The sequence below is a fragment of the Polyodon spathula genome, chromosome 2 (genome assembly GCF_017654505.1).
Source record: "Polyodon spathula isolate WHYD16114869_AA chromosome 2, ASM1765450v1, whole genome shotgun sequence".
In the NCBI taxonomy this organism is placed as follows: Eukaryota; Metazoa; Chordata; class Actinopteri; order Acipenseriformes; family Polyodontidae; genus Polyodon; species Polyodon spathula.
In genome coordinates, this window is record NC_054535.1 from 49,964,024 (window position 1) to 49,976,216 (window position 12,193).

Sequence of the window (12,193 nt, forward strand, 5' to 3'; positions counted from 1 at the left end):
GCCCCAATCCACAGAGTAGCCAAGGCAGGGAGTTTAGAATGCACTAGTCTGCTTATTGCAAGGGGTAAGGGACTTGGGTAAATTATCTTGTTAAACGGCAATTTGAAACTCTTATACAAAAAAAATATCAATATACAATTAAGAAACACATCTAAAAATGTAATACATTTTTTACTTTGCTGTGAATTTATACGTATATGTGTTTACTCATCAGTTTGTGTAACAACGATAGACAAACTGCTTAAGATTGTGCTTGGTCACATGGATTCCATGACTGTGCCAAGTTTCTGACTACGGTTAAAATGACTCAAAGTCTAAAATCTAGTGGACCACCTGAAAGAATGGATTTAGGAAACATGAGCAACACTATTGCAGGTCAGAAACAAGCATACACAAGTGATGTGGAAAATGAATGGACGCGAGCAACAGAATGGTACAAATTGGTAATTTCATGGACATGGAGTAAAACCAAAAAGGAAAGCAGTACTGACATTGTAATACAATGTTCTGTTGTTCACAGAAAGGCAACACAGGTGCTTGAGCAAAAAAAAAAAAAATGGACTTAACCTTGGTCAAAGATCAGAGTTGAATGCTGCAGGAACACACCTCAGGAACAAGCAGGCCATTCTTTGCTACTATAATCCTGCGGGGTGTTTAAAAGTCTGTATAGTTTGTCTGCCCTCACTTTTATCACAACATCAGACAAATGGCCTGCAAGCTAAAGAGACGCTGGCACCGTAAAACATCTGAATACGGACACTTAAATAGTCCATTCTTTGTAAAGGAATTCTAAAGACTAAACTGAAGTATTTCATTTCAGTTGTCAGAAGACTATAAAACTTGAATTTCAGTATATGCATAAGAATGCCAAGGATTTATTTAACACGTATCCTCACACACAGCTGGTATATTTGTGCCATAAAAGGTTAGAAACATAAATGGCACAACTTGAGTTTTTTTTTTTTTTTTTTTTTTTTTTTTTTCGTATCGGACAATTTACATGGCACTTTTTTTTTTTTTAAAATAAACTGTTCCAAATCCATTTAAGGAAAATCAGGTAACTAAAATAATGTTTTGTTACTCAAAATTAATTTACTCTTCATTCCATAGTATCACTGTATAGAGGTTTTACTGGTTTCCAGTTTTACTATCTAAGTAATTGCTTGCATGGGAGAAACCAGCTGTTTACGAACTGTACGATAAACAGTTTTTTAAGCAGGCTGTTGTACGTAATATTTGAAGTAAAGTTTGCTTAATATATACACAAAATTAACTGTTCTTTTCTAGTGCAGTACATATATTTTTAAAACAAGCATTTACAAATGTCTTGACAATTACTGTTTATACAGGGTGGTTCTATGATTATTTAGGGCATAAACAGCAATGGTGGAAATAGTCACAGAGAACTGGAATTTGGGTGGTTAAGTCACCCAGCTGTGTCCTCTGTATCCTCTGTGTCCCTTATTAGACACTATTTTGCCATATTTCAACATAGTAAATTAGGTACAGACAGCATCCACACAAATCAATAGGTCATATTGCCTTCGGTCTCTGAGGCATACAGAGATTGTAATATGCATTTTGGTCCCAGAAGTCAGGTCCTTTCCATCCACACCAACCCTAAAAACACAAAAAAATATGTCTTCTGTTTAAATAAGCTTTAAAAATTGAGGACGAAAGTCAACAGTGTGTGGTGTTTTTCTTGCTCTGTCTTGACACACATACATACATACATGTATGTATGTATGTATGTATGCATATCAGTTTGAGTCATTCCAGGTTTTAGATGCACCCAAGTACAATATGCCTCCTGTTATTCACAGAAGCAGTTTAAGCTAACGGTAATGCCAGACAAGGATCAATCTGCTATGCAGTCTTATTACCATCCCTTATTAGTCAGTATATCACTGCATTATGATAATGACATATACTTACAAAATTCTATTCAGTAAGATGAATATTTTACCTTATCAGTGATGACTTGTAGGTCTTCTGCTCCTGTATAGTGAGGGTCCAAAATCAGGTATTTCATCTGCCCCGTAGTTTCACTCCAAGCAACTCCCAAGATAGTATGTGCTAAAACACCCCCACCTATTAAAAATAATTGCCAACTGTGAATGTTTTGTACAATTCTACAGTTAAATCATTCAGCAGAGGATGTGAAATAACAAATCAATCGCACATAAATTAAAGTATATGTCATGCCCCATTTAAACTGTATTCGAATTTGTATTCACAAATGTAATAATTATTAACAATCCGAGTAGGCATCAGGCAGGTTAGGACAAAAATTCTGAAATAAAAAGGAGAATTCAACTCACTGCTTTTATCATACTCATGTACTGTAGGAGAACAGTGTGTTTGCATTTACCACATTTAGGCTCTCTATGGGCATGTTGTTTGAGTTTTTAGCAGCAAGCACCATCACTGCAACACCATGGTTTCACCAGATCAAATTTACCCATCCATTGTGTTTGTAAGATAACTAACGCTATGGCAAAATACATGAATTGACAACTTACCAATCATAATTGGTGTCCCTTCATTCCTGAAATGATTTGCAAGTTCTCTGCCCTTTGATGCCAGCTCAGAACCTTGGCTTTATTAAGAAAAAGAAATACCCCATAAGAAAACTTTGAAAATGAAAATGGCCAGTAGCGCATGCAGAAATATTTACTATAATTTAGAATGAATGCCACAGCATTAGCAATACATCCGAGAATGTTTGTATATATAAAAAAAAAAACTATAAATCTTAAATATGTTAATTAAGGACATTGGTCTCAAGTAATAACATTGAATAACATATCTATTAAAACAAAACATATCTATATGATAACTTATAATATATTTATTTTCTCCAAATCTGTTTATCATATTTTATGCTGTATACCATATAACAGGAAATGTTGGCGGAGAATTTATTTTGGCTTTATTGGCGGTTTTGAATGGATCGCCAATAACTCTTCAACCAATCAGTGTGGCATGCAGCGAGTAATCCTGGCCCCTGACAGACTGGTATGCAGCACAGGTTAAAGAAGCGCTGGGCAATGGAAAGAATGTGACTGATGTCAAAGTGAATATGAGAATACGAGAATGGCAGTGTGATTAAGCCAATTTGCTTGAAAAAATTAAAAGAAAACCGAATTTAGAATATCTGGAATTTATGATGCGATCAGGAACTCAGAGGAAGTGTAAACTGCACCTGCTACAGTGGTATCTGTACGACTGTTCTTTTTATGTTAAGCAGTTTTGTGGGTTTTTTTTTTTTTTTTTTTTTTTTTACAAGGGGTTAAGTACTGTATCAGCCAAAATAGTTTATTCCAGACTTGTTAGAAAGTCTGTAACAGAAGCTAATTTTCTTTGGACTATTACTGTTGATTCTTTGTAGATACTACTATTAGACACCCAGGTTTCACAACGTCCCTAAACAATATGTTAAAACAAACCGCTTCTGCACCGTATAAAAATGAGTTGATTTTGCCAGTGCCTGGTAGTGTATTAACCAGTTTAAAATTGAAAGCATTTTTGTTTTGAATTTATTGTTAAAGTTTTCACACGTGGCAATACTGTCCTACAATTTCTAAATGATATTATGATCATTCCAGTGTGTTATGTTAGTGAACCAGAGCTACGTTTTAAAACTGAGTTAGCAAATGCCTGTCTTTCAAGTGTACTGCAGCCACTAATCCTTTCCAATTAAAATGAACTGTATAACGATAAAACTCATTTTTAGAGGGCCACCTTTGTTCTTATCCAAGTTGCTTCAGTGACACTGTAGATGCTATAACGAGTTACTGTAAATGAGATACTGTTTTAAAGAGAGATTTCACTAAGTAAATATGTATTTGAATGTTTTTGAAATTTAAAGTAGAAATACGAAACTGTGGCATTTTTCTTTGTGAACTTACTAAAGTGTAAAACACCAATTCAAAAACTGTCAAAACCTAACAAGGTAGCAAATCCGCCGAATTTAATACCAGACAAAATTTCCCACTATACAGTATTGTATCCCTGTACATTTCATGAACTGACATGATTATTGATTCACACCTGAAATTAATAAAAATTAGTGACAGCAGTGACATTTTCCCTTACTGTGACATGGTAAAGCTTTGAAAAGTGAAGTAAAGCTTTACTGTTTAAGGGTTAATTCAGGTCTCACTTTACTTTCTTTGCGATCAAAAGGACAAACCATGCCACTTACACGAAATTATAACAGCACTATAAGTAAGAGCGGCTGGGGCAGAGCCTTTTTAAACTTGATTTTGAGGGGTATGTTTTCTCGGCTGTTTCCAAATGGATCAGGACGGCATTTATATTTTTTTTTTTGTCCAAGTTCGTGAAAATCCATGCCGTAGTTTTAAGTTACAGAATTGCAGAAAAATTCATTTTGACAAACAGGGTTTTTTTTGTGCTAAAATAACTCAAAATCATCTGTGTTTTTAAATGCCTTATCTGGCAGGTAGATAATACTCATTGACTAGGAGTGTCTTTTTTTGGAACCGAAAAAAAAGATAAAAGTATTTACCGAGTTATTTTATTTTTTCTTCACGTATGTGTGGTTTATTTTTTGCATATAGTAAGTTATGCACGCGAAGTCAGGCTCCACCACCAAGTGTAAGTTAGTGGGTATCCACCAGTTTAATAATTCTCTGTGGGTAATTTCATTTGAATTCCTTAGGTCACTTATGTCTTGTGGTTCTTCTGGATCCTGACTTCATCCATTATGTTTTTTTGTGACATTTATTTTCTTTTTTTCTAAATGCTTCTGACCTTAACTCTGTGAAGCTAAACCTATACATGCAGTATCATGATTGACAGCACTATCTCCAATGGGGACCCCAGAAGTTGATACAGCAACAAATGAAATCCTACACATATCGATCATTGTCAGTCTCATAGGCAAACACCACACTGTGGTGTATTCCCATAAAAGACAGCCGTAGTAATTTGATGAACCAAACACTATTAAAAGAAAACACATAACTCGAAGTAGGATAAGCTCACTTTAAAGTATTATTTATGATTTTAGCGGTTCATTGCATTTTGTCAGTACGATTACTTTTAAAATGTGAACTTTCAGCATTATAAATGAGATGTACTTTTAAAACATCAAAACAATGCAAAATTCGGCATGACACCGTACTTAATACTTTCAGAGGTGTCGTGAGCGATCATTTACACGCAGCAGCTGAAGAGTCAATTACTTCCGGATTGGCTAGAAAATTAACCTTGAAGTATAGAAATATTTTGGTTTTGAGGTGGCTGACGATGGAATAGTAAAACAATATAACAAGACCTTGTTTTTCTCTATGGAGATTGTGAAGCGAAGCACCACTAAGTTAAAGTAATTTATTACTTTTCATATGTAAATATCGGTTAACGTCTATATATGTATATGATATTGCAGTTGTGTTATTATATTTTTCTGTGTTTTGGAAGACTTCTATATCATATATAAATACAATTTTCATATTGTTGCCCACCACTACTTTAAACAGATGTTAAAGAAATTGCATCTCATTGCAAAACAGTTAAGTAAATGCATGTCTAAGTCTTTATGTAAGCATAACAAAAGCTGAAATGAAAAAGTTTATATGATGTAAAGCGTGGTTTAATTAGAGCTTTGTTAATTGAAATCTGATGCACAGACGAGGATGCATCCTCCACTGGGTTTTATAATTTTCATCTAACCATTTTTCTTTGTCTTATGTTATCTGAAATATTAATTGTTCAATTGACTAAAACTGTATAAACATAGTTGGCCGCAGAGAATTAATAGTGTAGAGAACAAATGGAGATTAAGAGGTCTACACTTAATAAAACCCACAATTTCTCTTTGTTCAAAAATCTCCACAAGGTACTGAAAAAAAAAGTGTATTCTTCTACTCAATGTACTGTAACACTTCTTTTAAATTAAACACTTTTGAGGTAACTGTACCTGACAAAAATAATCTTTGAGGTTATTCCAAGCAGATGATCCAATACAGTTTGCACTTCAATGGACCCAATCCACTGCCTTGATCCAACAAAAGAACTAGGTTTGTCTTTAACATCTACTAAGACCTGAAGGAGATAATTTGATCATGTCAATATGCATATAAATGCACACCTAAGTACATGCTTATATACAACCATTACAGAAGAAAGTTTTAATTTGCTCTCGTCAGCTGCGTTAAACTTTTATTTCCCATTCTGCACTGTCCAATAAATCTTCTGGACATGGAGGCATGCCTACAATATGTACAAATAAAATTATTTTTTCGTTGGTGGTTTTACTTTATCAACCCAGTCAGTCCACGTACCTGTTGAATATCTTTATGTGTTGGTACCGCCTTGTCTGTGTATCCCTGTTGTTTGAACCAGGAACAGATGGTCTGCAGAGACCGATAAGCACAACCCCAGCCATTATCATCCATGCGATCCTGCATGTAGTGGTGATAGCTATAAACCCCCTGAACCAAATACACCTGGAGAAAAACATATTAAAAACACATGTGTTAAAGAAAAAAAAAATGAAAACATAATCTAGCAATTTATTCTAATAAATCTGAAATTCAGATTTCCAGTTAAATATAAAATAATATAATCCCATTAATTAAACATGGGTATTAAATACCATGTGACTTATAAAGCAATTAGGCAAGTAATAGCGGTAAAGGTACAATCTGAAGTATACAACAAGGGCATCATGGAAAGTAAAATCCCATAGGTGAAGCATAAGCCATAGGGGTCCTACCGACACATGGTTAAGATACAGCCCCTGGAACAGCTCCTTTTACATTGGTGGCACCGCCTACAGCCATATTCTCCACCAATGGGATTTCTCTAGCCGTACTGCCCTTATTGCATCCTGCAAATCACCCTAACTTTCCTAAACACCCCCGCATTTTGCCAACAGGCACAGACATTTTTTAAAGCTGTTTGTTTAGTTTTTCACTCACCCCGCCACCCTCCACGTTGGGATTCTTCAGAGACAAATGTGGATTCCTCAGATAACCATCTTTGTAAGTCTCATTTTGAAAGTGATATGCATTGGCTCTTCTCAAGTAAGGTCTATCTTCTGGTAGTTGAAATTGGGTATGTAGCTCCTGTAATAAAACATATTTAAGCAAACAATATTTCAACAAAGACTACTGGGTCATTCCATAACAAACGGACAATGTTTTTTGGACCTTCCCCCTCAGTATCTTAGATGGTTTTGATACTGCATACGGAAATGTACAAAACATTAGCTGTCAGACAACACTGAAAATGGGCCATGTCTGAGAGACCAGACCTTTCAGTATTCAAGATATCTGATTGATACTTGCTGCACACACAGGCTTTTAGTACTATTATTGTAGCTTCACCAGTTATTTACAAATGCTATAGATCAGTGCTTCCCAACCCTGTTCCTGGCAGCACACAGTGTCTGCTGGTTTCCCATGCAGCAACAAACGAAGAGCTTGAAAATAATGGGAAAATGCCCAGTGAATCACTTTATCAGTTCAATGAAGGGTTCAATTAAGCAACTGAGTGCTGCGTTGGAACGAAAACCAGCAGACACGGTGTAACTCCAGGAACAGGGTTGGGAAACACTGCTATAGATCAGTGGTTTCCAACCCTGGTCCTGGGGACCCACTGTGTCTGCTGGTTTTCGTTCCAACTGAGCTCTCAATTACTAGACCCTTAACTGAACTGATAATTTGCTTAATTAGACCTTTTTAATTGTTTTCAGCTCTTAAATAGTTGCAGTTACTTACAAAATGGTATAGCTAACTTGAAATATGCAATTATTAAGAGCTGAAAACAATTTAAAAAGTATAATTCTGCAAGTTATCAGTTCAATTAAGGGTCTGGTTAAGTAACAGAGCTTGGTTGGAATATAAACCAGCAGACACAGTGGGCCCCCCGGACCGGTTTGGGAACCACTGCTATAGATTACCTTGTATATTCTACTGACCCTTAAGAAGCAGTTATTTATGCACTATACTACTTATTTAATGAATTACCTACACATAACAAAATACTAATCTGCACTATTAAGTAAAAGCTACTTACAGGTGTCTTGATCAAAACTAAGGTTTCAAAATCCACTTATCAGCATTAGGGGTTGAATGACTACTAACAATAGCCGCTATTCAAGTAGTCGACACTTTAAAAACTATATTAGTATGTCTGGTGCTTTATATGTGAATTTTGTTGAACTATTTTAAGACTACAACTGCAATGGCACTTCCGTCCATCTAAAACGTCATACTTCACAATTACTTTGCATTTCAATTCAAACAGCCGAATACAAATAAAATACTGACATTGCTAGTGCATTACCAGTTTATACTATACACACACAATCTTAGATGCTGCTGATGCAGACCATTTGATTTGATTTGCTTTGTTTTTTTTTTCTTTGCAAAAAAGTGTCTGAAAGACTACACTGAAAGTAAAATGGTGTCGCCTTCCTTTCGCTGTCTTTGTCAACCCTGATGCACTTAGCGCTGCACGTTGACATCTGAGGACTCCTCAGCACATGCAATATTTGGTTGTTTGTTTAATACTTTTTTTAAATATATATTTGGGCCATGCAAATACTTTAAACACAGCTCTACAGATTCATGGTTGCTCCTTCTCATTTCAACAAACTCCAATGGTCTAGCAGCAATCACCCCAAGATGTGACACACAGCAAGGGAACTAAAATACATCAGTGGAAATATATGCTTATCCTGAATTAACTTTAAACAAACCAAGTGAAGAGCCAAAAGATGCTCAGCATTCCTTGAATGTGCTTCTCCCACAGTCCCACCCACCTTGCTTTAACATAGATTGACACTAAGTAATGTAGCGTTTTATTTTGGCAATCCCTAAATAAGGTTAATGTTATAAGAAGAATCACCTTTCGAACGGTGGCCAGTTCCTCGTCAGACACTCCAGCAGGGTAAATCACACTCACAAGACCGGCAGGCTCTGGCAACATGAAGTGGAAAGGTTTGGGTTCATGGAAGGATGTTCCTTTCATGTACCTCAAAATACTCTTCTCCATGTCTGATAACTGGGTACAAATAGCCTTCACCAGGAGGCTAGTGACACTAAATAAATAAATAAATAAATAAATCACATACAGTTTTATTCACAAGTATAAAACTATATAAAACAAGTGTAGTAAATTTGTTATGATTGTTCTTCTCCACAGACTTAAGAAAAGCAGCAATCATTCCAAATCCAAGCAGCTCTTTCTTCACTTGTTTTACTTTGAATTGTACATTTGCCCTCACCTGACTGTCAGCAGCTGACTTCCGTGGCGAGTTCAATCTAAATTTATCTGTTTGGACAGCACTAGTATGGGCTATGGACCAAGAACTTGTGTTTACATCCCAGTGTTAAAAAGTAATCAGTTACAATATCTATTGCATGCTACTCTGGGAAATAATATTACAACTAATAGAGGGTGTCAATACTTATGGGTATCATTGTCTGCATAGTCTAGAAACAGCAACACGTACATTCCCACATTCTCTTCTGGCTCAACTGCTACTACTGCATCCATTGGCAGGGTCATATTTACATGGTGATGTTTCTTGTTTTCCCGGATGATGGAAGGTGCTGCTGATGCAGCAGGTTTTGTCATCTCAAACATCAGGTTAAGGTCTATGATGCCCTGTAAACAGGAAAATAAACCAATGATTTCACTCTGTTTTCTCGTATGATGCGAGTTACATCAACAGTGTTTTTTTTACATAAATAAAAAAAATTATGAAATGTAACACAAGTTAATAAGAACAAAAAAGAAGCATTCCTACAGTGACACTGACCCACCACAATTTGGAAAGATGACTTGGGAAAGCATACCAGGTCGGAAAGATAAACTCACTGTTGCTGGGTTCTTTTTGTCTTTCCTTCTGGCAGATCTCTTTGCTTCATCATTTCCCTCCACCCTGGAATAAACACATTGAAATATATACGTACACACATCAAACACCACATTTCAGAGTTGATTGCAGTAAAATCTCCAAATGATGTTTTGACACTATGACAGTATATAACACAGCTGTTTAGAAGCTTCATAATCCTACACCTTTGACTTTTGGGAATTATTTATTTATGAGTGTCCAACTATTATTTTTATTTATTTTCCCCCAAGTGTTCTGAGGGTGTGCAAGCGTCCTCTGACCTCACAAGCCTAAAGTCAGAATCGCTTTTACGCCAAGCAATCCAGAGCAGAGGTGGGCGGGCTACCGATCTCGAAGAACAGAGACCAGCCCTGCGCTTATCTACTCTGAATGTGCTCGGTGTTTGACCAGTAGGGTTCGCTGTTGCACGACGAGAAGTAATCCCTGCCGGTTTCCCATCCTTGACCCCGGGTGTGTCAGAGCCAATGTGACACCCCCCCTCGGGGTCACCAGCAAAGTTCAGCCTCTTTGCACTTTGGGAGCTGTATTTTGAGAGAACAGAACATTCTAACAGCAAAAAAGAAAAAAAGAAAAATTAACTGCTGAAGCGGACAAGACCTAATATTACAACAACAACAAAAAAATTGCATAAATTAAACATTAATTCTCATTGCTATTACTGTTTCAAAACCGTGAAATACTTTCTAGTATGTTAGAACTCTTCCTTTGAATTGAAAATGCATGTTCACCTGTAGCACTGTTCAAGTCAAGATATGAAACCTACTTACTGAACATACAGCTGAATATCTTTGCAGGGTGTATTTTCTGTAATTTCTGCTGGTATTATCCTGGGTTTCTTGTTTGGCCATAAATAGACCGAACTGTTGCAAACACTGAACACTAAAGATTCTGAAATCACTTTTGCTGAAAGATCTTGAATAGCCTTGGATAGGGTCTTCTTTATTGTTGCTTCTAAAAACCAAACAGAAAGTGTGAATGTGATTTTTTTTTAAATGATGGATTTTAACTAAATGTTTCAAACAAAATTTTCTAAAACTTTAAAATGCATGGTATTCTTGAAAATGTGCCTGTTTTTACTTTAATTTGATCCTTCATCTGTAATTACTGTAAGTGTTTTTGTTTAACTGAATTATAAAAGGCACTCAGACCAAATGCTTGTCCACTTCATGATGTTTTGATCAACCTATATGCCACCAGGTTATGCCATTCTTGGATTTTTATTTATTTATTTATTGTAAAGCATTTGTTTTAATAACACAGGAATTACTTGGAGCAATTTCTGGATAACCACAGATTAAAATCAACCCCTACATTTCTTACATTTTTATTTCAAGCTTATTGTACAAATCTTAGAAAAGCTGGAATACATACAGTACATACCATCTGTACTATATAGCTGAAAGGTAAGTTCCAGGTCCCCTCTTACTCTAAAGAATAAGCTGGTGCTGTCTAGCATAACCTGGAATGAAGAAGAAAGCAGCTTTAGTTTTAGTACATTTTATTTCGAAGAACAATTCAGAACCTAATTACAACCTCCTGAACGGCCTTTCCGTCATAAGTTTCTATTGTTCATGAAAACAATAAGTATTGTTGTATATGTATTTATTTATTAAACACTAGAAAACACATAGCTAGTAGTTAGAGGTTTAAAAGTTTAACACGTTCCAGTATCATTACATATACACAGACAGTTAACAGCTGGAAATGTGCCAACGAATACCACCTATTCGTCAGCTAAAACCACAACAGTAAATCTTCTAATGATCAAAAACAATAAGCCTGAATTAAACTGGCATCAACAAAACTGTAACACTATTTACAGTCTAGGCTGGTCAATTTAAAATACTCTCGCACGCTTACTGCACTTTTTTTGGAACACGTAGATTTCAGAATGCGTGTAAATAATGTAACAGAATGACATAACGACGTTACCGGCGTAATTCCAATAAAACAAATATGCTTGTCCCATAGTAGCCTACATGCAATTATGTATCATATTAGTTTAGAATGATGCAACGTGTCTACTTATGTACAATATTTAGCTCATCAACATGAATTTCTGCAATGATGCAATATAATAAAAAGTACATTACCATTCTAAAGGTTTAGGAAATTACACTACTTCGATACACAGTGACTTTTTCTTCAGTCTCCAGTTCTTACACTACTTAGTTTTGCTATTCGTAGAATTCCTTACTCAAAAACTTGAACGTATCTGTACTAAACTCAACGTGTCTTAGCTTAAAGCATTACACTGCATTGAGTGAGTCGCTCCGCAAATGACAAACCTCGTCATGT

General features: G+C 35.8%; 1 protein-coding gene across 1 annotated transcript; it reads right to left on the bottom strand.

Moving 5' to 3' along the window:
• Nucleotides 1-859: 859 nt before the first annotated feature.
• Nucleotides 860-12,157, bottom strand: ufsp2 (ufm1-specific peptidase 2). Its single transcript, XM_041224090.1, has 12 exons — nucleotides 11,989-12,157; nucleotides 11,276-11,354; nucleotides 10,663-10,846; nucleotides 9,856-9,919; nucleotides 9,488-9,642; nucleotides 8,881-9,073; nucleotides 6,948-7,094; nucleotides 6,309-6,473; nucleotides 5,945-6,069; nucleotides 2,523-2,599; nucleotides 1,967-2,091; nucleotides 860-1,620 (listed from the first exon to the last, which is right to left on the bottom strand). Exons 1-12 carry the CDS (start codon nucleotides 11,989-11,991, stop codon nucleotides 1,534-1,536), a joined length of 1,404 nt encoding a protein of 467 aa, XP_041080024.1. The 5' UTR covers nucleotides 11,992-12,157; the 3' UTR covers nucleotides 860-1,533.
• Between the last annotated feature and the right edge of the window lie 36 nt (nucleotides 12,158-12,193).

What these genes read in the sequence shown, in the direction of transcription:
- ufsp2 (XM_041224090.1), bottom strand. An exon ending in CACATAAAGATATTCAACAG is followed by an intron (nt 6,070 to 6,308) that starts GTACGTGGACTG and finishes TATCTCCTTCAG; the next exon opens with GTCTTAGTAGATGTTAAAGA. An exon ending in TCAAAGATTATTTTTGTCAG is followed by an intron (nt 2,600 to 5,944) that starts GTACAGTTACCT and finishes TTCTTAATAAAG; the next exon opens with CCAAGGTTCTGAGCTGGCAT.